The sequence below is a fragment of the Hylobates moloch genome, unplaced genomic scaffold (assembly GCF_009828535.3).
Source record: "Hylobates moloch isolate HMO894 unplaced genomic scaffold, HMol_V3 SCAFFOLD_1, whole genome shotgun sequence".
Taxonomy (NCBI): domain Eukaryota; kingdom Metazoa; phylum Chordata; class Mammalia; order Primates; family Hylobatidae; genus Hylobates; species Hylobates moloch.
This window is the reverse complement of record NW_026652276.1, coordinates 150874606-150901596: the sequence shown is the minus strand read 5'-3', so window position 1 is coordinate 150901596 and position 26991 is coordinate 150874606. Positions and strand designations below refer to the sequence as shown.

Genomic DNA, 26991 nt, shown 5'->3' with positions numbered 1-26991 from the left:
TTTCCTGAACTTCAGGCATGTATATCCAGATGATCTGATAGCCTTTTAGAATGGCCGGACTGAACGGCTAGCATTTCAGCAAAATTGCTCTACACAGTGTTTCCCATATCAATTAATGACACTTACTTCTAATTGCTCAGGCCAGAAATTTTTGAAAAATCATTGAATGTTGTCTTTTCCTCATACCCTAAATTCAGTCAGAAACTCCTCTTGTCTGTACCTTCAATACATAAGGAGAGGCCTGCTACTCCTTCTCACTTTACAGCTACCCTCACAGATCTATATCACCACAATCTTTTGCTTAGATTTTCAAAATAGCTTCCTAATTGGCCTCTCAGCTTTCACCCCAGAAACTCTTCCCAGCCCCACCATTTATTTTTAACACAGCTGCCAGAATGGTCCTGTTAAGTATTAATCATGTTGTATTACTCTTTCTCAAAGCCCAGCAGTGGCTCCCTATTTCTCTTCCAGAAAAAGCCAAAGTCTTACAAGGCCTCAAAGGTGCTGTATGGTATGGTCCTTGCCATCTGTCTCACTTTATTCTTTTAACTCACCCCTTCATCGAATTGCTGCGGTTGCAAGAGCCCCCTTGATGTTCACTGGACCTGCCTCAAGTGCTCCCACCAGACATACTTTATCCTTGAGCTTTTCTCTCAATCTGCACGGTCAAGTACCTTTATGGGCTTGTTTACGTGGCCTTTCTCTTCCTCAAGTGTTTTCTCAGAAGTCACCATACCACTGAGCCCTTCACTAGCCACTCTATTTAAGATCGTGTCACTCTCATTCCATGCTTCGTTTTTGTTTATAGCACTTCCTATTTTCTAACATACCTGTCATTTACCTCCGTTTAGTATACACTCTTTATTGTCTGCTTCCCATGATAAAACATAAAGTTTGCAAAAGCCAAAAGCCAGGATTTTTGTCTGTCTTGTCCACAAGCATATCCGCAGCACCTTGAAGAGTACAGGTATAGTAAGCTCTTGATAAACATATGTTTAATAAATGAATGAATGAATATACAATTGTTTGTTATGTTATTCTGTGTATCTATAATGTAACAATTTAAAGAAAGCTATCTGGTTGAGAAAGATGCTGTGGTTCAGTGGTAGATACTAAAAAATAATTGCAAACATAGTATACATTTTTATCAGATTTTATATCTGTTCTTATACTATAACTTGACTCCGTTTTTAACCTGTATGAACCTAGGAAGGGAATTAATGGTAGGCCAGGTGTGCATACTGAATAGGTAGCTCATAGCAATGAAAGAAAAGGCAAGAAAGAGCTTTCCCAAGAGCAGGTGTGGTATTGATACAGTATTTCCTTTATAATACCCTTTAAACTCTTATATGGAACCTTAGAAAAACACAAAATTCTCTTATTTTCTACAAATACTTTAGAATGTCTTGCCTAATGCATTCAGTTTGTGTCAGCTTCTTGATATTATTTTAACACATCTTTCTGTAATTGTTTTTTAAGTGTGGCGCTCGAATTTTCAGGAGTGTTCTGAGCTGTGATTGATCATCATACATGCATTTTGAATAGGGACATCTGTCTCTGCAGCATATTATGTCTCCTGACATGCCATTTCTCAGCTTGACAGAGCACCTCTAGAGGGCATAGGCTTTAGTAAGAGAGAATATGTGACTTTTTTTTCTTCCATAGGCAGTGAGTGGTGTTACATTTTATAATGAAATAATGAATAGTTGAAGTGACAGCTTACCCAATTTGCCTTTCTTTGTGAGCCAAATATAAAACTAGAAATAAAGCTTATTCATTTTAGCCTGTCTAATATTTACTTCAAAAACATTTTAATAGGACAATATTTACTAAATAAGTTTTCTTGTGTTCATAGTTGACAGTGACAAAAATGGCTTCTTTGTCTTTTTCTCCTAAATTTTTCTTTTTATCCTTATCATTTTTTCTATACCTAAATTTTTCTTTCATCCTTTTATATGAGCAAATTGCCTCTAATCTTGAAACATAGTTTATTAATTTGATTTGAAATTTATTTTGATACTGTTTTTACCATTCAGTAATCATAGATAGTTACATCGTTTTTTTAAAAAAAAAAAAAAAAAAAAAAAAAAAGCACAAAGCTAGATGAATGAGCTTTGTGTGGACTCTGCCCTAGAGGAGACCCAAGTTTAGTGTGAGAAGGAGAAAGAAATGATGACAAAATTCGTATACTCCAGAGGAAGTAAGAACGATCGCCTGCGGCACTGAGGAAACAGTGGCAGGCTCTGCTTGGATGGAGGACACTGGCCAAGTGGTCAAGTTGGCAGAGAAGGCAACTGATCCATGTCTTAAAAATGAATGTGCGTTTACCAGCAAAAAGGAGACGAGATGGGGCAGACAAGCAGAGCAGCAGGTGCAAATTGGAAGAGTGGAAGGTTTTGGCCTGTTGAAAGAAAGATGAAAATTACTTGTACCTGGAGTAGTAGGTGTGCAGGGTGGGAGGAGGAGGATGACAGATGAAGCTGGAGAAGTAAAATTTTTATTTATACATAGAACTTATAGTTCTTTTCTTCCATTTTGATATTGTCTGCCTGAATCTAATATCTTATTTTACACCCACAACCTCAAATATCTCCCAGTCATTTGAAAGAAGACTTACTGGAAGTCATTTTCCTACCTCATTTTCTCATTTCCTGACAACTTCTTTCAACTGTCTTGATTAATTTCCAAATATGGGAATATTTTCAGTTACCATGGTCAAAGATTTTATTAAAAAGTCTTGCCTCTGATTCAGCTAAATGGTTAGCCAATTTACTAATTAATAGGAAATGCTTTATAGTTATAGTTAGTTAACATGTTAATAGTTTAAATAAAATTGACTGATTCTTCTTTTCACTTGGTTAATTTAACTATCCCAGAGATCAAGTTTTAAAAAGACTCGTTATCGTGTAGCTTTATGCAACTAATTACTGTTAGTCCTTTTCCATGTCTATGTCATTGCACTTGCTTCTTCAGCTAGTGACATCAGAACCTTCACTTCACTAGCAACGTCGTACAAACAAGAAGAAGCACCATCTTGAACTTCCACAGAAATCTCTTCCCTTCAGAAGTATTTTAATCATTACTTAACCAGCTATGTTTCACTTCTGGATATTTTGGTTAATTTTCCAATAATTTAGAAGTCACATATCACCCCTTTCAGTTGCAGGAAATTGGCCTTTTATATCAGAACACTGTGATCTGTGAAATGGGTACTCAGTGACTTTAGAACACATCAAGAGATAGCTTCGTGTCTAGAGTCTGCCTAAACAGTTCCAAGGTGAGATTCCTTATTTCACATTTAGCAATGATTTAAAAACAAAAACATACACTTTGAATGGAGTGCTTTATTAAAATAATGGAAGAACATGGTAGAGGAAGAACTCCCTGGGAAGAGTTTAAATAGTATAAATAGCTTTGCTGAGAGAGCAACAAAGTTCTGTATTGTGCTGTTGCCACAGCAGCACCAATAATTCAAAACAAGGAAATAGAGTCTCATATTTAATATAATACAGACTTTTCCCTAGAACTTCTGTGGTCTAGGGTTTTTCAGGGATTGGCATGTTTATCTACATATGTCTAAATTTAGACATGCCTTTTATGTAATATGATGAAAGAGAAGTACTTACAATTCTATATGATGCAGTTATTTCTTAAACATTTTGTTTGTTTTAAATTGACTAAAATATCAGGAATTTTCTGTGCTGAAGTCAGTGCCCCAGGACATTGTGAATTTATGCATATGAAGAGAGACATAATCTCTTATGCATCCCACATTTGATTTTAAAAGATCACTTTGAAAAGTATGAAGAGGTGTTTAGTAATTCAAGGAAGAAAAATAATTTTTTTCCTATTGAATATTCTATTGAACATTCTATAACAAGAGTTTTCTCTGCTATGGAAGTAGGTACTCTGTTCTAAAAGTCAGGATCTGGAAATTCAGAAACACAGATATGGACGTTTGGGGAATTTTAAAGTCAATTTTATATGTCATTTTGGAAATAAATTAGAAAGATATTGGACCAATCTCAGGCATGGACAGAATTCAATTCATCATTCAATAAACCACAACTAAATCTCTACCAAATAACAAAATCCAATCATAATAAAAGCTCGCTTACAGAGAAATGTTTGACTGTAGCAAACTGCTTTTTATTAAACGTACTTGACACAACACAAGGAGGTGGCAGGGTGCTTTCGACTTTCAGATTTTTGTTGTCCCAATGTTAGTTACTTCATCTCGCTGCCTGCCTGGCTTTTCCACCACCAATTTTATCCTTGTTCTTATTAAAGAGTAAATTTGTAGGCAAGTTTGATTGTTATGGGATAAGAATAAATGAAATGGTTAGGGAAATTTTCATATTTTGATCTTTTCTACCCAGTGACCTCATGATGAAGATGATGCAAAAAATTGGTCAGATATATATCTAGTATGAATGTATGTTTGCATCTTTTTTTTTTTTTTTTTTTTTTTTGAGGCAGAGTCTCACTCTTGTCGCCCAGGCTAGAGTGCACAGTGGCGTGATCTTGGCTCACCGCAACCTCTGCCTCCTGGGTTCAAGTGATTCTCTTGCCTCAGCCTCCTGAGTAGCTGGGACTACAGGCGCCCGCCACCACACCTGGCTAATTTTTGTATTTTTAGTAGAGATGGGATTTCACCATGTTGGCCAGGCTGGTCTTAAACTCCTGACCTTGTGAACCACCCCTCTCAACCCCCCAAAGTGCTGGATTACAGGTGTGAGCCACCATGCCCGGCCGCATTTACTCATTTAATAAAGACAAATATTGCCTAGAAACTAGTTTCAAAGAGGTCTAATTCATTTTTTATGTAAATTGGCCAAATATTATTTCTTGCATGAAAGCTTTATTAAGGAATTACGATGTAATTTTTCATTTATCTCTTCTGGCTAGTGTTGAAAGGGGCATTCTGAGTGTTGAAAGGGGAATTCTTAGAGATGTAAAAAAATAACTGAATTACCTTTAAAAAGATTGAAAAGTTAAAAAGCAAATAAAAAGAAAATGAAAATATACTTATCCATTTAGCAAATATTTAAGGACCTACGTCAGTTACGTTTCTAGGCACTGGAAATAAAATGAATATTGAAAAAGACAGGATAGGTTCATGAGACTTATTTATAATCAATATTTAAAGAGGGAATTTGGGCCAGGCACAGTGGCTCACACATGTAATCCGAGCACTTTGGGAGGCCAAAGTGGAAGGATCGTTTGAGCTTAGGAGTTTGAGACCAGCTTGGTTAACATAGTGTGACTCCATCTCTACAAAAAAATTAAAAATTAGCAGCTGGGTGCAGTAGCTCATGTCTGTGATCCCAGCACTTTGGGAGGCCAAGGCGGGCACATCACGAGGTCAGGGGTTCGAGAACAGCCTGACCAACATGGTGAAACCCCATCTCTACTAAAAATACAAAAATTAGCTGGGCATGGTGGTGTGTGCCTGTAATCCCAGCTACTCAGGAGGCTGAGGCAGGAGAATCACCGGAACCCGGGAGGTGGAGGTTGCAGTAAGCAAAGATCTCTCCATTGCACTCCAGCCTGGGCGACAGAGCGAGACTCTGTCTCAAAAAAAAAAAAAAAAAAAAAATTAACTGGGCGTGTTGGCATGCACTTATAGTCCTAGTTACTCAAGGAGGCTGAGACAGGAGGATAGCCTGAGCCCAGGAGGTCAAGGTGGCAGTGAGCCATGATTGTTCCACTGTATTCCAGCCTGGGTGACAGAATGAGACCCTGTCTCAAAAAAATAAAAATAAAAAAGGGGATTTGGATAATAAAATAACTTATTGAGATGGTTTCATATTGTTATGACTTCTCCTTCCATTTAATCATTTATTTAGGCATTATTTATCATGAGCACATCAACATTTTTATCTGCCCTTTTCTTCTTTGTTCACTTAATGTTATCTTTTCCAATTTCTCAAAAGGAAAAAGAATTAAATGAACCTCACATGTCATTTGAAAACAGAGACAGTATCCATTCCAGGCCTCTGTTTTATTTTCCTCTTCCCCTCTCCATGGCACTTTACTTTTGGGCAGATGTGCCTGAGGAAGACTTCTCAAAAGAAGATATTTATGCAGCCAAAAAACACATGCAAAGATGCTCATCATCACTGGCCATCAGAGAAATGCAAATCAAAACCACAATGAGATACCATCTCACACCAGTTAGAATGGCCATCATTAAAAAGTCAGGAAACAACAGGTGCTGGAGAGGATGTGGAGAAATAGGAACACTTTTACACTGTTGGTGGGACTGTAAACTAGTTCAACCATTGTGGAAGTCAATGTGGTGATTCCTCAGGGATCTAGAACTAGAAATACCATTTGACCCAACCATCCCATTACTGGGTATATACCCAAAGGAGTATAAATCATGCTGCTATAAAGACACATGCACACGTATGTTTATTGCGGCACTATTCACAATAGCAAAGACTTGGAAGCAACCCAAATGTCCAACAACGATATACTGGATTAAGAAAATGTGGCACATATACACCATGGAATATATGCAGTCATGAAAAATGATGAGTTCATGTCCTTTGTAGGGACATGGATGAAACTGGAAAACATCATTCTCAGTATACTATCGCAAAGACAAAAAACCAAACACCGCATGTTCTCACTCATAGGTGGGAATTGAACAATGAGAACACATGGACACAGGAAGGGGAACATCACACTCCCGGGACTGTTGTGGGGTGGGGGGAGGGGGGAGGGATAGCATTAGGAGATACACCTAATGCTAAATGACGAGTTAATGGGTGCAGCCCACCAACATGGCACATGTATACATATGTAACAAACCTGCACATTGTGCACATGTACCCTAAAACTTAAAGTACAATACAAAAAAAAACATGATACAAGGTGGAACAGAGCTTTGTTTGTGAGTCTGAGAAGACTTAGTGTAAGATGATACAAGGTGGAACAAAGCTTAGTTTGTGAGTCTGAAGCAGAATTAGGCAGTGATACACAGTATGTTTCCTGGAGGATAATAAACTTTCTATATGATGACCTTGTTTTATCGTGGTATTAGTGAGCATCAAAACTATTCACTGACTTCTATTCATGTATTTTCTTAAGAGGAGGAAAATACTGCATGGGTTTTGCAGCCAGTCTTCCTGTTCAGACTTACTCTGCTTAAGTGCTCAATTTAAGAGAGAGAGAGAGGTTGACAAAGCATTCCATAACTTCTAGTCTTCAAATGATCAAAACTGAGGACCTGGTGAAGGTTTCAGGAAACCACTTCTTTAATTGATTCTCTTTCCATGTAAAATGTATTTCAAAGGATAATAGCCTACGATTTGACTCCAAAGCTTCAGCGTAGAAGAGGAATTCTTCTGGCTGAACTATATAGCTAATGCTCAATTACCTTAGCTTCTATTGAACCATATTCTAAACACCTTCCTTTGTAACCATCACCTTGTGCAGAAGTCTGTATTTTTAGCCTTTAAGCAGAGCTCAAGCACTGTATTTAGACATCTGACTTGAAGACTAAAATTTGCTCAGTGAGCAGAACAAATGTTCAGAAAATAACATTTCAAGGTTAGAGTTAGTGTCCTGAATAAAATCCCTTTTCTTCTTTTTCTCCATATTGAATATAACATAAATAATGTACCCTGACTGACTTTTAAGATTAAAAATCAGAGAACTTGGAAAGGGAAGAGAGCGTAATTAAAAATTGAAGGGGCTTCTGTTGAACAATTGTTTGCCTGAAACTAAGTACACGTTTTATTCTTGACTCAATAGGAGTATGGATCTTAAAAGGATTTTTAAAACTATATAGTAAAGCTTTTAGAAAAAGGGCCTGAATAAGCCTGCAGCTACTGTAAAAAATATTGAAAGAAACACACACACACAGAGAATCATCATAATATCCTTCTTAGTATGAGGAGGAAAAAACTAAATACCGTTTATTGCTAGTAGTTACAGTAATTGTATTTATCAGTTTTTGACTGTCTACAATGTGTTAGTCACTGTGCAAGGCCCTGTATATAAGAAACCTTATTTAATATTCACAGCAATTTTATGGAATAGGTATTATAAATCCCATTTTGTAAATGAGAAATAAAGTCCAGAAAGTTTAATAACATTCTTAAGATTATATAGTTAGTAAATGGAAGTATATTGTGAATATTTCTCAAGAAAATCTCAAAATGGTGCCCAAGACTCCCTGTCCATGAGAAATAAAAACATTTTACTTCTTAGGGGAAATAGATGAGAGTGATACGTTGTGATTATTATTCTTAAACAAGACAACGCAAGGTCCCGGGACCCTTTTTTGAAAGGGAAATGACATACTTGCACCGAGGGAAAGTGATTATCACTTGCTGAGCATTTCCCTAAGAATTCTGCTCACTTGAATTATGTGTAATTTGGTGAAGAATTTATCCCCATGTATTCCATGAGGCAAAAGGATGTTGCAATTGCACTTCACAGTGCATCCATACCAATCTACCGGGGGAAAAATAATAAATGAGTCTGGGTACTCCCTTCTCTTGGCCACATGGTTGATGTTGTAATCTTCACTCTATACATAGCCAGTCACCTTGTGAACAGAACTAGCTGGAGCCCAGGACTATTTGATTGATTAAAGATTCCCACCCTTAAAATTAGGACTGAAAGACATGTTGGAAATTCTGAATATGTTTTGGGCCCTGCATTTGAAAGGTAATAAATAGGGCATGTGAAACTCTTTGACCTTTTTCTGGTTCTCAGTGCCTTGAAATTTCTGTCTCAATTTTTTAGATACTCAGCACTCTAACCCAGCAAGGGGAGATATTTCGTAGTGGGGCATAGTAATAATATAAGAAGAGTGTATTAGTCTGTTTTCACACTGCTAGAAAGAACTACTTGAGACTGGGCAATTTAGGAAGAAAAGAGGTTTCATTGACTCACATTCTGAAGGCTCAACAGGAAGCATGACTGGGAGGTCTCAGGAAACTTACAATCATGGTGGAAGGCAAAGAGGAAACAGGCAGCTTCTTCACATGGTGGCAGGAGGGAGCAAAGGGGGAAGTGTCACACACTTTCAAACAACCAGATCTCCTGAGAACTCACAATCAAGAGAATAGCTTGGGGGAAGTCCACCCCCATAATCCAATCACCTCTCACCAGGCCCCTCCACCGATATGTGGGGATTACAATTCGAGATGAGATGTAGGTGGGGACACAGAGCCAAACCATATCAAAGAGACTGAGTAAAGCAAGATGAATTAGAGATTTATTTTAAATGTAGTGGAATACCAAGTTTATGTAAAGCAGAAAGTATAACAGTGGTATGGCTATTATTTGGTGAACTGATTATCATTCCTTTTTGCATAATAGGTTGTGAGTACATGTGGCCCAATGGTATCTTAATTCTTCATTTGAAATTCTAAAGGTTTGCATTTCATTTTTGTTAAGCATGTTGCATTACTCTAAAACAGATTTTAAAAGAAAGATACTGAAGTATAATTCCATATAGTTACTGAGTCATTGACTTTTTCAGAACTCTTGTAGGTAATCACCCTTATTTATAGATGGGAAACATTCAGCTGCAAAATTAAATGATATGCTCAAAAGGAAACAGGAATAAATGGCAGAATCAACCACCTAATACTTTGGATTTTTGGAAAGTATTAAAAATAAACAAATCAGAGCAACAAAGTTCTCCATTTCTTTGTTTGTGGAGTATTCTCCCCTCTGGCCCCAGCAAAATAAAAAGTTAGAAAGGAGATCCTCTGGAAGTTAAAGCAATGTGTTCAAAGTTAAACCCTGCCTCATGTCACTTGTACAATTTACACAACATTCATTTCCTTAAGTGCTACGATAATTTTGTGAATGTTAATATAAAGAAGTCCAGGAGGGCACCAAATTGTTCCCATTGGCTTTTTATGTAGTGTGGGATAATGAGGCAGTTTTTGCTTTGTCTATATATATTTTGTGTATTACTTGATTTTATGATCATATATTGTTTGTGTGACTTTACCTTTAAAGTCAATACAAACAATTATAAATTTAATTTGGTATTTACAACATGCATATACACACACACACATATATATATATATATATATTTTCATTAAACATTAGGCAAATGGTGGTTACATGAAACATGAAACTCTGGGACTACTTCTGTTTCATAGGTTCGGATCCTGTGTCCTGACTTTTGGTTCAGAAAATACAGGCTCAGTTAATGTATTCAATTGTGTACTTTTACCCAATTTTCCATTATCTCCTATTTCATCTTCCACCATAGTAACTTCAGACAAGAAAAGTGTGTTTGAAGACTACCACGGGTTAACTACCTGTATTTCATTATAAAATCTTTGTATATAGTGTTAGTCTTTGGTTTTGTGGTCAGGATCGACTGTAATCAATTCTGGTTCTTGATTTGCCAAATGTGAGACCTTGGCCAATTTATCTGATCTTTGGGTAAATTAGTCTCCCCATGTGTAAATTAGGAATGATAAAACTTAACCTTTAGGGTTGTTGTGAGAACTAAAAGAGCTCCAATTTGTCCAGTGCTTGGTTTTATAGGGACTAGATATAGGTAGATTTCTTTCTTCATTTGATTTAAATCCAACACTCGCTCTTACTGTTGTCCCAGGTAAAATTTTAAAAATTCATTTTGCTGTAAGTCAGACATGATTTTCAGCACTCTGATTTAAAAAGTAATGTGATTTCTTGTGGAGTAACTAAAACAAGGACCCACTGACAGTTGTTTCCACATTAAAGTGAGGTGGATTTCACCCTGAAGCTTCTGAGTTGCCAGACAAGCTTCACTTTATCAAGGAGAAAAATTAAAATCCACTAAACCAAAGTAAAATGAAATTAAATTCCAGAAGCTAAAGGACAGGTAAAGGACACAGTCTTCACACTCTGGGCTTTTCTTTTGGCCTTCTTTCCATTGACCGTGGGATAAAATTTGGGGGAAATTGTGAGGGTGTGAATGGCAAGTGTATGTTTGGGTTCTAAGACTTGGGTCATTAATACCAAGTCATAATGTATATTTTTCTATCCCCTTTCTTACTCAGTATTGTTCAGTTTTTAGTGTTATTCAGTATTTTCAGTATCATGATTTGTAGAAGTTTTTATAATAATGACATAATTATACCATAATTTCTTTTATTATTTTCCTTATATTGGAAATATACACCATTTGCAGTTATTCAGTGACCCTTTAAAGTAGCAGTGTGATGGACATTCGTTTACATAAATCACTATCCACATCCTTGATTTTTTTTCTTTGGAAATGATTCCTAGAAATAGAATCACTCTTAAGGAGTGTGAACGTTTTAAAAGATTCTTGATATAGTGTGACATTTTTTTCCCTGGGAAAGGTGTACCAATTTATACTCCTACCAGCAGTGTTTTTCACATCATGTGCTTGTCATTATCTATTAGCATCAATGATATATAAAAATGTTAATGTTTCATAATTTACATTTATTTGCTTACCAGTGAAGTTGAGTGTTATGTCTTATGTTTACTAGAGAAGACAGGCATACTGGAATGCTCCTTCTTTTCAGCAAGTATATATTTAGACACATTGTGTTCCAGTGGTAGTTTTTCTCATTTATTTGAATATATGTCAATAAGCAAAATCTTGGCTAAAAATAATCACCTTAGCACTAAATTTAGTCAAGTGTCAAAGGCATTTTAAAGAGACTAAATTTCGGATGCATCTCAGAAAAACATGATACTATGCTGATGAGATTTTCTTTTTATGCTGGGCAATTGGTAATTTTGTTGTTCACCCTGGGTTCCCCAACAATGTTGAACTAGCAACTTTCAAACCTGCAAACATTTGCTTTTGTCATCAAAATTGAAAGATACAATTGAAAGGAAAGATTTAGTTCACAAACTGTGTAATCTTCTGATTCTGCAGAATTGAAATGAATAATATTGAACACATATTTAAGAACTCAAGCTCTAGCCAGCATATAACTTAAGACAGGGAAAAGGTTGAATTTCCTTTCAAAATAAGCACCATGCATGACCATGCTTCCTAATAAAAAAAGAAAAGGTAATATCTCTAAAAATTGTGTCATCCTTTTTTTCATACCGGTTACCGTGGTTCAATGAGTCCCTCTCTATACAGTCTGGTGGTACATTTTTCTAAATTGTGAAAATTCAATAATAATTACATATATAGTAATATGTATTTATATAAATATATAATTATTATGTAAAATAATAATTATATATATTGTATATAAATGTGTGTTTTAAGTGGTCTTATTATCTATGATATTTCAAGGTGTAAGCTTATTTTTCAGGATGTTGTGTTTTGGTACCTAGGAGGATCAGCTTTGAATCATTTCTAGTTACATATTTCTAATTTGGGGGAAAATCAGTTTTTATAGGAATAAAATGTGGTCCAAGTCTTCAGCAGAGTGAAGAATAAGACTGAATTATAAAAAGAGAGGTTTAATAAAGTATTTTTTAAGCCTTAGAGGAAGTTAATAAAATAATTTTATTGAATTCCATCATGACTCAGCTTCTAATATTAATTTTGTAAATAGGAAAAAGGTAATTAAATTACTAAAGCACCTTAATTTTAAAGGTTAACTTTATTATTATTGGCTCATAGGAAAGTTTATTTTTTACCACTTTTAGAACCCTAGGGTCTTTTTAAATTGTTGCACAATTCATTTGAGTGCTTTCTATGACACGCAGTCAGACTTGCATCCTTCCTGTGTGGGCTCTGACTATCTAATAAAAGAGATAATGTAATGACTTACATATCTAGAACACAAGGTAATGATTCCATTACCTAGGCATATCCCTGTTCTGATTTGCAGACAGTTTAATTTTTACATCTGATCTTTAACTAGTGCTTGAGATGAAGCAGAACTGGGTATTTGAAAGGAATTTAATTTGTTTTGCCCATTTTAATGGTAGTTTTTTTCTGAGTGTATTTAAAGAGCTTTCTATAACTACCATCTTCCAATTTTTAAAATGGAAATATATTTTCCATTGCTTATTTTTTTTACTGCAAAGCCTTATGTGTTTATTTTAGAAAAGGTAGAAAATACTGCAAAGAAAAAAGAAAAATGAAAAAATAATATATTAATAGAGAATTCTCATTAACATGTTGGCAGATACTCCAGTTTATTCTGTATAATTCCTATATACAATAGGGGATCAAAGTACTTGCTACATTGAATACCATACTCTGACATTACATATTTTGTAAATGTTGTTTTATGTTTTTGGTTGAGAACCAGTAATCATGTTAGCCTGGAGATAAACTTTGTATAGTTCAAAGAGTGTTTGCCAACCTTTTTTTTAAAAGGATATTTTACATAAAAATCCAGATGTCCACCTTCTCTTGATAGGTGGGGGTTCTGTGCTACTGGGGCTGAGATTCCTGGTTGGCCACAGTTGAGAGCAGATGGCCACAGTTGGCCTTAGCCAGCCGGAGCATGCACTCTGCATTCAGCGCATTCCTGCCCTGGTCTCCTTCACATCTTGATGTGCCTACCTGACTCCCAAAGCCAGCCGTTTGAAGGGTAGTAGTTTGTCTAGGGTAGTGCTTTTCAATGAGGCTGTACTGGCCCCTAAGGGAAGATTTGAAAGTGTTTTCTGGATGCCACAATGCTTGGAGAGCACTACTGGCGTTTAGTGGACTGCAGTCCTGTTATGTGAGAGGACTGGACCTGGAAGTTGTGTCCTGCATTTTCAACAATCCCTTTGGGTATTCATATAGGTGAAACACTTGTTTATAATTATTTGAGCCTAGAAACAAAACTGGTTGCACATATAAAAACTGCTTTAATTCAATTTTAGTATATGTTGAATTTCCTAAGACTACAGCTACTGTATACTTTCAGGTAAAACTGTTCTTTGCTTTGGAAGGTTTACTGTGCATTGTTCACCATTTGGAAAACCATGTTGCTGACAACAAGGTGGCTCATGGTATTTGAATAACCAACACAGTGCAGCTGCATCAGTGTTCATTTGTAGCACCCTTGTTCAGTATAACAAAAAGCAAAATTAACACTCCTTTAACATTTTTTATGAATAAGAAATAAATATCAGATCTTATGAGAGAATATTAATTCTTCTTTGTGTGTTCTTTACTTTTACCATCTATAATTTGCCTTGGCATGTTATCTAGACTTCAGTTACTCTTATTTTCTCCTTTTATCACTTGCCTGTAAGCCTGCTTTATTGTTTCTTATTCTAATACTAAATTTTAGCCTAATGTCCATGTAACCACTCAACCCTCCAGTCTTTCACTTTCTTACCCTTCTTGAAAGTACTGGCTGCTTATTACTTCTCTTTAATTCATATTTACTTGTTGGTAGTAGGGCAGGCATCAGATGACTTCCTCAATATGTAAGTTATGCTCATGCCTGGAGCACTTTATGATTAAAAAGAATATTATGTATAGAGGTTGTTTGTATAAACTATGAGCTTTGTGTTAGGTTAGTAAAAGCGGCATTACAAAATACTTATTTTTAAAACTGAAGCTTTGTGCTTGAGCAGCTTAATGCTCTAGGTGACCATTGAGAATATACATTGGTCCTAAAGAGGCTTACAGGCTTCTAGAAAGACATTACATAGAAATAAGCTATGCCTAGACTGAGAGGATGATGAAATATGCTCCAAGATTTCAGAGAGGGGCAAGTAGGTGTGTTTGAATGGGTGAGGAAGGCCTGTGGATGAAGCCGAGGAGGTGCCACCAAAGCTGGGTGCTTGGGGAAGCTGTTAAGAGTTTTGGAGAAGGGGACAATGAAGGAAAGTTCTCTCCCTTTCTTTTTCACTTTCCCCCCTTCTTTTTCTTCTAGAACTGTGTCTTTTCTTCTTTCTTTCCTGAAGATGCAAAAGCTACAGATGTAAGTGAGAGGGACTAAAGCCAGAGTCATGACTGTGAAGTATTGATTTCAGGTATTTGTTCTCACCTTAAACTCAAACCAAATATAAAAATATGACCTTGGGGGCTTAGAATTGTGCAGTTTTTGTTCTTCAAGAGAAATTATTGGAGAGATCTCAGAGCAAGGCATTGCTTGTATTTCCCTTCAGTGTAGTATTTAGATTTTCATTTTCTTAGATCTAATTATAAAAGAGACTTAGGAGGTGGAAAACAAATTCAATAAGTCTTCGAAGTTTTTCCTTTCTTTATTTTATAAGCTAAGTATCATTGAATTGGGGGTATACTAAGAAGGGTATCAGTGACAGAATTGCTAGTTTCCTCAACCTGCCTCAGCTTACCAAATTTAAATCTTTTTGTGAAACTATTACCACATGTAAATATATTTAAAAAATTAGAATTTCTTTGAAGAAACATTTTCTTAGCCAATCAAAAGCAAGAGCTAATGAGGCTTCAGGATGATTTGGTTTTCAGACTTTTTTTTTTCTAATGCCACAATCCTTAGATATGGTGGGAAAGGTACTTCAAAGTGAGTACTCCAGATTTAATTCAAATGCGCCCATTTAAGTAGCTCAGAAAATTGCATAATCTAGGGTTCTGGAGTGACAGTGTTTTATATGTTGAAATCTTTTGGAGTGGGATTGAAACAGCAAAATCATTTTATTTCATTAAAATCGGTCTCAGCCTCCTCTTTTTCCTCTCATTCACTGCAGGCCTTTCCATCTAAGAAACAATTCATAGCTGCTTCTTCAGAGGATGTCTAATTTTCCCTCATTCAGAGGGACACATTTGGTAGTTTGCCCTGTGCTTTAATTAATAAGCTTCAGAGAAAGAGAGTCGTCGGAGCCAGGGCCCCCAGTTGTGGAAGTTTCTATATCCAGTAAATTGGATCCATTCCAGGGCAGAATCATTTATCAACAAATGAAACACCAGCCACTTCCCACACGTCCTCTGATTGCATTAAAAAATCACTCCCCTTCCTACCCAAATTGAGTATGCTTAGAGTATGGAGCTGACAAACATTCTCTTTCTTTCTCCTCCTCTTCATTCTGTTGAATTGCTGGTTTCTGTAGTCTATTAGGTTTCTTATTAATAGTAATAAAATGTTCATTCATTAACTCTCTCATGCCTGCATACCAGCTATAGTCACTCTCTTTGCCCCCAAATTATGCAGTCTTTATGAAGTCGTTCAGTAGCAGGGAAATGAGCTGGGAAAACTGATATTGCATCTGTAACATCAGGTACTATTTAACCAGTGGGAGGGACTGATAAAATTAGCAAGTTGACTAACCACTTCCCTTCCTTGTGGCTCTTTAATATTATAACGGATACAGAAAAGTTCAGAAGGACTGAGCTAGTTTGTGAAACCACAGCACACTTTGGCAAAGAGGGAATGCACAACAAAACGGGTAAGTTTCTTTCTTTTAATATCTTAAGAGAACTGTGAAAAAGATAGTGGGGTAGACGTTTTTAAGTCTGACTCTGCAAATCATCTTTAATAATTTATAGGCTGTGGAAAGATAAACTTGTCATGAGGAGGGAAGCAAAAGGTTTTCCAATCAGTAACAGTAGCAACAACAACAACAAAAATTACATTGAGCAAAAAATTCAACTCTGAGAATGCCTTTATTATTTCAGATAGATAGGACTAAAGTATTTTGGGGAGAAGGTTCTTGAATTAGTAAAAATATTGATGAATAAGTTCCTGTACTCTGATTTTTTGAAATTTAGCCTGGAATTGTCAGCAGGGGAATAATCTACTGAAGCTGAATATCCATCTGGATCCTGAAACAGCTTAGTCTTCTGTTGTCTTCTTTGTGGTTGAAAATGTTTGTTGCTTTTAACTCTTTTATTATCAAAAATTTCAAACACAAGCAAAAATAGAGTGAATAGTGTAGAGATTTCCCCTGCATCTATCATATAGCTTCAACAGCTGTGACTTCAGAGCCCAGGCTGTATAATCCACACCTCTGTGGTACACTCCCTCCTTCAATCTAGTTGAATTGCAGCATTTTGAAATATGCCTATTGTGAACATTAAATAAAAGAGGCCTAAAGTTTCCTAAAGGCTCATGCCAGCTCAGCAATGTAAGGTTTAGAGAAATATTATTACATAAACTTGAATTATGAGTCATAGAAAGCACAAGTGAGTTTCCAATGGTTGTTTTACCAGTGGGAGCAGGAGTAGAGGATAGTAGATATTAAGATTGTAGTGTCTGGAGCCAAACTGTTTGGGGTCAAATTTGGTTCCATCACAATCCAGTATCCTTAAGAAAATTTCTTAACCTTTCTGTGTCTCAGTTTCCTCACCTGAAAATGAGTACAATAGCACTGATCTCCTGAGCATGAGGGATGATGAACCAGTGCATGCCAAGACTCTGAAAATTGCTGGGAACATAGAGTGCTCATGTTTGTTAGCCCTACAACTGTTGAAAATTATTAGAGTGATGGTAGGGTTGTGATTTGTCCAAGCAGAAAGCCAAAGGTTGTTCTGAGCATATTGGGCTGTCTTCTGACCATTGCTTTTCTCCTGATTATTTTATAATGCCAGGCTAGGAAAAGTCTCCATTGAGATATCTTGCTTGCTTTTGCACCCTGTGAAAACTCCTTGCTCTTGCTTTCCCCCACCAGCTCTGAATTAATTCTCTCTACAAACAAAAGGCATCTGAGCTTGTCTTGCCCACCCTCTCACTTTGAGGATGAGGGAGTAGAGATTGGTCTAAGCTCACAGAGCAAGGAGTAGATCTAATGGAAAAGACCCTGTCATTGGCTTCATGGGCTCCTCTAATGTCTGTTTGGAGGAGCGCTGCAGTTGGGTTTAGGCAACACGGTTGGGCCTGAGAGGCTGCCTCATATCTGAGCTCTTATGCATCCATCTCTGATGTAGAGGTCTTCCAGGGCTGCAAGTTGCTCAGATACTTTTTTCACTGCTAATGAGAATGGTGAAATTCTGAAGATGGCAACAAATGGATGGTGAGGACCTTCCCTAAGCTTTTTTTTTCTATACTATTCATCAAATAGTAATGGCTGTCATTTATTGAGCATTTACAATGCATCTGGCACTGTGCTGTGTGGTTTTCTTATTTACTCCTCCCTATATCCCTATGTAATACTTAGTATTAATATCTTCATTTTATAGAAAAGGAAACTAAGGTGCAGAGAAGCTAAGCTACTTACCAGCTCATAAGAGACAGCCAGGATTTTGTTCCAAGTCTGTCTGACTTCTTAGAGCGTTTGTCCACAAGAAACAGGTTTGTTCAAACGTGCACTCAAAATGCATCCGTGGTTTTGCTCTTAAGCTTCCTGAAGGTGAAAGTCGTCAGTATTCCTATAAAGCAAGCTGAATGGAAAACCTTTTCTCTAGTAATAGTTTTCCCACAGTGAATTTTCAGAATGCCTAATTACAAGCTGGAAATTTGTCATAAATTTTGACAAATACAGAGGCGGGTGGGGGTGGTGTGGAGTTACCACTGTAAAAAGTAAATATTGAACTGACAGGTAAAAAAAAGAAATGCTCTTTTAGTAAATTAACCATGCTTCAGTGGTGGATTTTGTTTTTAAGGCCATTTGTCTCTCTTGAGTTTTTGTAGAGGAGGGTGAAATACATCTAAGTCAGTTTTTGAGAACATGCAGTGCTGTTGTAAAACAAATGATAAACACTGATGCGCTGCAGAAATAAAAATTGGCTGAATCTTCTGGGAGGTGCTGAAGAGAACTGGGACATGCACAGTCAGACATTTTAGAAACCTGGAATTGACTTGAAGTGCTTTATCTTTTACATTACGGGTACAACTGCAAAAATAGAACTGAATGTGTGAATGAAGAGAGAGGTTAATTTCACAACTTTGGAGAATTTTTTTCCCCTCCAATAGAGTAATGGTGTTTTAAAAAATTTTTTTCTTCACTCAAGGGGACATGGTCTAAAATTTAGAGCTAAAAATGGAAACATCGGATATAAATGATTGACCTGCCTTTTATCAGGCAATCTGATCAATTTGCAATCGTTCATTTTTCCATCATTGGCTATAGTACTTTTGTCATCTTGACAGAATCAGCCAAGCTTTACCTATAAAAATATTGGAAGAGATTTGAAATCATATGATCTTTCTGCAGAAAAAAGGATAAAGGGAATTGCAGCTTCCAGTGTTGCGGGGAGTGAAGTGGGAAGGGTCACTGTTATGTCGCATTCTTAGATTCTTTTTTTTTTATTATTATTATACTCTAAGTTTTAGGGTATATGTGCACAACGTGCAGGTTTGTTACATATGGAACCCATCATTCTCAGCCAACTATCGCAAGGACGAACAACCAAACACCACATGTTCTCACTCATAGGTGGGAATTGAACAATGAGAACACATGGACACAGGAAGGGGAACATCACACACCGGGACATTCTTAGATTCTTAAACCTTTGAGAAATCAGAGCAGCTCTTTAGTACTGGCCACTGCAAACCATTTTCCAGGATTGTTCCATCATCTTGGTTTTTTTCTTTTTCTTTTTGTCTCTAATGTATTTATCTCATAAGAACATATTCACAACCTGTAAAGCAGGGTTTAGGGTTGGAAATTTCTGTACTTGTCTGTCATTAGGGACAGATTCAGAGTGCCATTTAGCTTGTCAGTGTCCACTTCTTTGTGCACTAATGTAATTTCTGGTGGGGTTGGTCATCCATGGGATTACTGCGTACTAGTGCCTTCATGTTTACAGATTGTTTTCTATCCTGATCTTTAACATTTGTCAATGCATTATGTCACTGCTATTATTAAATGTAAAAATTTAATAAGTTTTAAAAATCAATAAACATTAGTGCTTGATTTAATTATTAACTTAATAATCAATTTAAATTTTAATAATAAAATGTATTAAAAGTCTTGAATAGATAAAGCATTGTTTTCCCTTGAGATGAATTCTGTCTTCATTTGTTCTTTTGTCCATTTATTCACAATTGCTTAGCATCTCCTGCTGGAGATCCAGAAATCAATAATCACAGTTTGTGCCCTCAGAAAATTCACAGGTTTGGGGTGAAAAACAGTTGTATGAAATAAGCGACACTATAGTTCACAAAATATATTCTAACTACATTGTACTGTCTACATTGGGAGAGAGGGTGTGTGTGTATGGATAATCCCAGACCCTGGGATTGGAGAATCATGGTTCAAAGCCCATTACTGTCTGGTTTTGGGTATTTAACTAATGTTCTTAGGCCGTGGTTTCTTCACCTGTAAAATGATACTGAGCTGCTAGGGGTGTTGTATTAATTTAACATGTGATACATGTTAAGTATTTATATAGTATATCCTATAGTCTTTGGGGGATCAAGGATAGTTTCTCAAATGAAGTTAACTTTAAACAACCTGAATGGCATAGATGCTTCTAGTCACAGGGAACTGGATATGACAAAATGGAAAAGAGTTTTGCCTCTCTGAGAAAGAGAGTAAAGGTCAGCATGGCTGAAACATGTAAAAAGTGGGGAAGTTGCTTAGAGGTACTGGCAGAGTCCTGATCTTGCTGGGCCTAGTAGGTCATGTTATGCAGCTGCATGTTGTGCAAGTGCAATCAGAAATGATTGAAAGGTTTACACAGGGAGTTGCATGACCTGAATAATATTTTTAAACTAGTTGCAGAGTGGAGAATAGATTCGTGAAGAACAAGAGTAGACACATGGAAATAGGTTAGAAAACTATTTCAATAGCTTAGTCCAAAAATGATGGCCACTTGGATTAAACAGTGTCAGGGGTGTAGGGGCAGTGGACAGAGTGAGAAATCCTATATAATTAATAGGACTTGGTAAACAATTGGATGTCATTGGGGAGCTTCAGTTATGATCCTATGGTGTTCAGCAGTGGGGTCTGGTGAGATGTCTTGTATGAAGATGGGCAAATTGGAAGAAGAGCAGGCTTGGACTTCTCAATTTACATGCTTTTGAAACATTCAAGGGGAGATGTCAAGTAGGCATAAGATGTCATGTAGATGTTAAGTGAAGCCATGGAAATAGATGTGATCACTCAGAGACATGGGATGAAGTGAGAAAAGCTGAGGGCCCAGTACTCAACCACTGGGAATTCCAAAATTTAGAGGTCACAGGAGAAGCAGCCAGTAAAGGAGGTGGATAAGTCATGGTCAGAGAAAAGGGAAAACAAGAAAGTTGTGGTTTTTAAGGAAAACAAAAGAAAATAACATATTCAGGAGAAAGGAGTGATTATCCATGTCAAATGCTAAGGAGCTAATAAATAATCGAAAAACACCATGGAATTGGTATCATGGAGCTCATTGACATAAAATAAATAGGCAGGAAATGTAATTTCTTTAAAATTGCATTGCATTTTAACATACTGACTAATCAGTTTTACTATTGACCAATTGAATAAATATATGAAGACAATAAAAGAGACATACTATTTTCCGAAGTGGCAGTATATTTAGAAATTATCTTACTTCTGTCTTTACGTAACTGTATGGTATACAAGGAAGCAGTAATAAACTATGCTGGTCTAAACTTACTTCCCTGGAAGTGCAAAGTACTTGAATTCAGCACTTTCTTCTTGTGTATTCCCAATATCAAGATTACCAGGTACCGTTGCTGAGGAAACCATTTGCGTAGACCAGTAGTTCTCAACCGGGGGCAGTTTGGTACCCCAGAGCACATTTGGCAATGTCTAGAGATATTTTTGATTATTACAGCTGGCAGCAGGTAATCTAGGGGACAGCACTAGGGGGAAGAGGCCAGGGATGCTGCTGAATATCCTATAATGCACCAGACAGCCTCCCACAACAAAGAATTATTTGGTTTCAAATGTCAATAGTGCTAAAGTTGAGAAACCTTGACATAGACTAATGCAGACCTGCTCAGTGCCTAACATCAGGCCTTGGCAATAGTAGATCTTCACTAGAATTGTTCTGCAGGAGAGTGGGAGATCCTTTACTGCCTTTTTTTCGTGGTCTACCGATAGGTTTGTGTAGTAAGTGATCTTTGAATTTGTTTTTTTATCTTGAAACTTCTTTGTAAAAAACAAAGTGAATAAATAAAAGTATTGTGCACTCACGTGAATTACCTCTGCAGAATTTTCAATAGAATTTATCTGTGTGGTTAAAAATAGAGGACAGTGCTCCACCCAGTGCATGTTAGACTTCTTACAGCAGAACTGGATTCTTTATACAAAGTTAGTTCCTATGCTGAAGTTCATTTTAGAGAAGTTTTAGTATTAAAACATACTTTAAACATTTAATAGATTAATTTTCTTAAAACCTGTAAAGATCTACTTCTTTAAAAATAATAAATTTTATTTTCTCTTGATTATAACATAATTCATATAGCTCATATTTGTGTGTGTGTGTCTAACTATAATAAAGTCTTAGATACCCATAACCAAGGCAGGATATGGAATTTAACCATTATCAATAAAACCTCGTATGTGAATTCCCCTCTTTGCCAAGGAGAAACACAATTCTGAATATTTTGTTTCTTGTTTCCTTGTGTTAAAATTCTACTACATATATATGTATCCCCAAACGAAGAATGAAATTAGTTTTTAAAATGTCTATGCCTGTAGGATGGATTGGCAAGGAGAGCCATGGAAAAAATAAAACAAACTCAATGGCTATTTGAGAAGTGCAGACACATGGCTTTGAGGCTTGGCACCAAGCGTGGGGGCAGTGGCACCATTAGAAAGAAGTAGACATTTCTGTGACTGTCTGCCTCTGTGGAGAAAGGGGAAGCCTAAGGTCAAGATGATAGTGGTTTAAACACAGTGTTAGAATGGAGGTTTTATGAACAGAATCACAGAAGGAGGCAGGGGACAAGAAGCACACAGGCTGAGACAGACTTTGTATGCGGTGCCTTCTTTCAGGAAGATTGAAGTGCCATGTTTATTGTCTAGACTTGTACTTGCCGTGGAAGCAGGACATCTGAGAGCTTGCTCTGTCTGGGCAATTCAAAATAGAGACTTAGAGACGTCATTGTTGAGCAGTAGAGCTGGAGGTGAAGATTTGAGAAACTTCAGTGTAGGTACGAGTTGAAGCCACATGAAAGGAAGAAACCTGGGGACAAAAAGCTTAGGGAATGCCCATAGCTAATGGTGGTATTGAAAACACATTATAAGCTTTTGCTTATTTTTATTTAAAAACTGTTTTACTTAAAAAACTTTTAATTAAAAACTGTTTTTTTCCACATATAGGCTTCCTTGGGCTGTCTTTACAATATATGTTATGGTAGGGGATTATTAGTCTGGCACAAAAGTAATTGCGGTTTTTGCCATTAAATGGAGTGGACCAAAGAATTTTGCACCAATTCTTTGGTCCATGTGTCAGCATTTCTCAAATAGCCATTGAGTTTGTTTTATTTTTCTGACTGCTGTCCTTGCCAATCCATCCTACAGGCGTAGACATTTAAAAACTAGAATTTCATACCTTGTTTGGGGATACATAAATACATAGTGGAATTTTAACAAAATGTTAAGTGTTTGAATGCTATAATAACATTCTAAACTAGATTAGATTCTTGTGACAGTAAATAGGATATTATGGTTTGGCCTGGAATTCTTGTAAGACTTGGAACAGTTTTTAGTCCTGATCCAAAAGAGATTAGTCATCAGAAGAACCACAAGTGGCACAGTAAATGTCAGTGCTAGGTAAAAATGTGACATCAACAAAGTTTGTTTCTAGGGCTGCCATTCTCCTTTTTGTTAGTTTCTTTGGTCCTACATTTTTTCATCTTCACAATAAGAAGTTGGTCTGGATAATGTGTCAAATCATTGAAAAAATGTACTCTGCTTTTTAACCTTCATGACCTTCCATCCTGCCTAAGGCCTGTGCCCGGGGGATTTCACTCTGCCCTTTCTTCTCTCACAGGCCATTTAAATGTTGCAGCTCTAAATTCGTTTTTCTCAGAGTCCTGCTACTTACTAATGCTAATGTGTCAAGTCTGTATTATTTCCAGTAATTCACAATATGCTATGATTGGCCTAATATATTCACTCCCAGATGGCTTCTTCACTGGGGGTTTCACTGCCTGAACCTAAAGTGGTGCTCAATGGTAGCATGGCAGAGGTAAGCTAAGCAGGGTGATATTGTTATTATTTATTTTCACAAGTACTTTTCTGATCCATATTTATCTAACCTTTATAAACATAGCATTAGAAATGTAAGACCTACATTTTTATGTTTTTCTTACTTGAGATAATTTTCAAAAGTTTTTACTTTCCAGTTGATGAACTTTCTTTGTTTAGCTTGTATCTGAATTGACTGACTGTTCTTAAGTCAATTTTTATGTGATCATGTTGCTACATAGGACACTCTTAGTCATATAGCTATAGCTGTGAGTTGGTTTAAATATCCCATATAAAAAGTTATAAAAACAAATAGTAAAGCTGTTATTATGAATTTACCTATAGAAAAACTGAAATTTTATTAAAAATTTCATATCAGTGATTTTGTAACAACACTGTGAATGAAAAGCCAGTAAGTAGGAGGGAAAGTGTTCTGTATTTATAGTTAGGATTCTATCTGTTTGATTCAAAATGATGAGTTAGATTTTAAACTTATTTTGGAGCCCAACTATTCTTGAGTTTCCAAATGAATAAAGATATTTATATAATAAAAATTCAGTTTATTATTGAAAAATGAATTAAGATGACAGTAAATAACCTCAGGTGTAGGACTCTGCATTGTAAAGTGGTACATTTAATGTTTATGCAAGAGTAAGATTTTTTAAAAAATTTATTTTAAAAAGTGATTAGCACCTTGGCTGTACAACTCTTAAGATTTTTTTTTTGCAACACTGCATAAAATATGAAGTATTTTTTGCTTCAAAATTTGACCTACTTAGAAAAGTTCTGATAATTCCAACGTAATATATTCCTTGTTTTGTAAGCGCCTTTGGGTAATGTATTGGAGGGACAAGTAATCTCATCAAGAAGCGTAATGGACCCTATCACATTTCAAGATATATTTTTTTCCTAGAACTTCTGCTTCAAATTTAGTCTGTGTTTAATGATACCACACTTTACTGGCGAGGGTACTTTTCCAGCAGTTTAACTCTCTTTGCATACAAATGGTGTTTTGGGTCTGGCCGCCGTTACTGATCTTTTCCTTGAAATGAGGTGACATAATTTGATTTTTTACAGTCAGGGAAAAAAGATTTTGTTCATCTTGAGAGGTTAGAAAAAGAAAGGTTATCACTGAATGAAATGCATGGCTTGATGCCATTTGTAAAACAGGTTGGTGCTAGCTCAAGAAGGCAGGAACAAATTCTAACTTGGTTGAAAAGTATGATTGGCCGAGGGGTAAAGGAAAATCTCCAGAATTAGTCATTCGGGGGCTCTACAATGTAGATCTGAAGCAGCGCGGAGGAAGGGCTACCACCAATCCACCTTCATCTTAGCAAGCACTGTTCCTCTTCTGGATTCCAGTGAGCTACGTATTTTAGTGAAATATGTTAAATTTTGAAGGCTTCTCAAGAGACTCTCATGACAAACAAGATATTCTTTATTATCTCCTTTTGTTAATGAAGCAGTTGAGGTCCTAAGAGACATTAAGTAACTTTTCCAGGATCTCAGATATCACCACCCTAAAATTCAGGTCTTCCTCCCCTTACAGCAGCCTCTCTCTAGATCAAGCTTGTCCAACCTGTGGCCTGTGGGCCATGTGCAGCCCAGGGTGGCTTTGAATGCAGCCCAACACAAATTTGTAAACTTCCCTAAAACATTATGAGATTTTTTTGCAATTTTTTTTTTTTTAGCTCATCGGCTGTCATTAGTGTTAGTGCATTTTATGTGTGGCCCAAGACAATTCTTCCAGTGTGGCCCAGGGAAGCCAAAAGATTGGATGCTCCTGTTCTAGATATACTGACTTTTCCAAGGAAGGTCAGGAGGTAAGATCCGTTTTTAATTGGTTCCACTTCTGGTGGAAGGCTTTCTTCTATACATATCAGGTTTTCTTTGACTTATCAGTACCTTCATGAAGAAACAATGAACTGAAGGACATTTTAAAAGCAGGTTGTATAAGCCACTAAAAATGTTTGAATAATGCCTAGTCTCTGCATATAAGTATAAAAAAGCAGTTTAACAATATGTTAATTATATGTAGACATTATTTTTATCACAATAAAATTAAGACATACTACAAGAACAAATTGACTTTAGTTTTTCAGTTTGCAATTATCTTCCCAATTAAATATAAGCAAAGATCTCAATAAATGTAACATTAAAGTTCTTGAACTATATACCACACACTATTCCACATAAACAGACATGTTGTGTTAAAACTAGCAAAGCCGTATTTTTTCTATGCTTGCTAGAAAATAAATTTTGCCTATATTCTAGAAGACAAAGATAATTTTGTATATGTAATTGACAAAAAATACTTCTAGGAGAAATATAATTATTGTATTAAAGGTTATGAAATGGCAGTTGAAACTTCTATAGTCATGGATGCTAGTTAATACAGTATAATAAGGGAGAGCTCACACTATTCCTCATGAATCATGCTGAGAAAACTCCTGTCAAATGAAGAATTATTAAGTTGAGTTAAAGAAATTAATTTGTTTCTTCAAAACTGAAGTTAAGAAATGCAAACATTTTTGTTCTCTGGATTGAAAACACTGTTTTTTTCCGCAATGCAATTTTATAAATAAAAGGTTTATTGCAAATGTATCTTGATGACCTTATTATACTCATTTTGTGTGAAATTGTTTAAAAAATAATATTCCCTCAAGTTAAGTTGCTCAATTGAAACTTCTCTGCTTCTCAATATAAGCATCAGAATAATACTTTAAGGTCATAATATCATAATCTATTGACTAAGTGATTTAAAGATAGAATGTCTATATTCTCAGATGGAGCAGATTAATTTAAATATGGTAGTTGAAGTTGCATTTTATGATAGAGCAGGACATTGTTGTCTTGTTTTTTAACCTTACCCTGAAAATAATTATAGGAAAAAGCAATCTAGGTACATTATAGATATTTTTTTTTGCATAAAGTGATTTAATACTCTATTTTATTCCAGAGACTTATTTAAGTTTCATTTACTATCCCACTGGGGTAGTAAATAGCGTAATACTTTCTTTCATATTACTATCTAAGTATTTAAATGCAGAAATGTAGATGAAAACT

At 36.1% G+C, this 26991-nt stretch overlaps 1 protein-coding gene across 5 annotated transcripts in view; it reads left to right on the top strand.

Moving 5' to 3' along the window:
* The window catches only part of HDAC9 (histone deacetylase 9), a 945763-nt gene that overhangs the window by 185720 nt on the left and 733052 nt on the right, over positions 1-26991 (top strand). The window contains exon 1 of one of the 5 annotated variants that reach the window (XM_032759765.2): positions 16248-16287. The exons of the other annotated variants lie outside the window; for them this stretch is intronic. Within the exon in view, the coding sequence (XP_032615656.1) occupies positions 16272-16287 (16 nt within the window). The 5' untranslated portion in view covers positions 16248-16271. Of the gene's footprint in view, positions 1-16247; positions 16288-26991 lie in introns of those variants that run through there. 5 annotated transcript variants of the gene reach the window in all.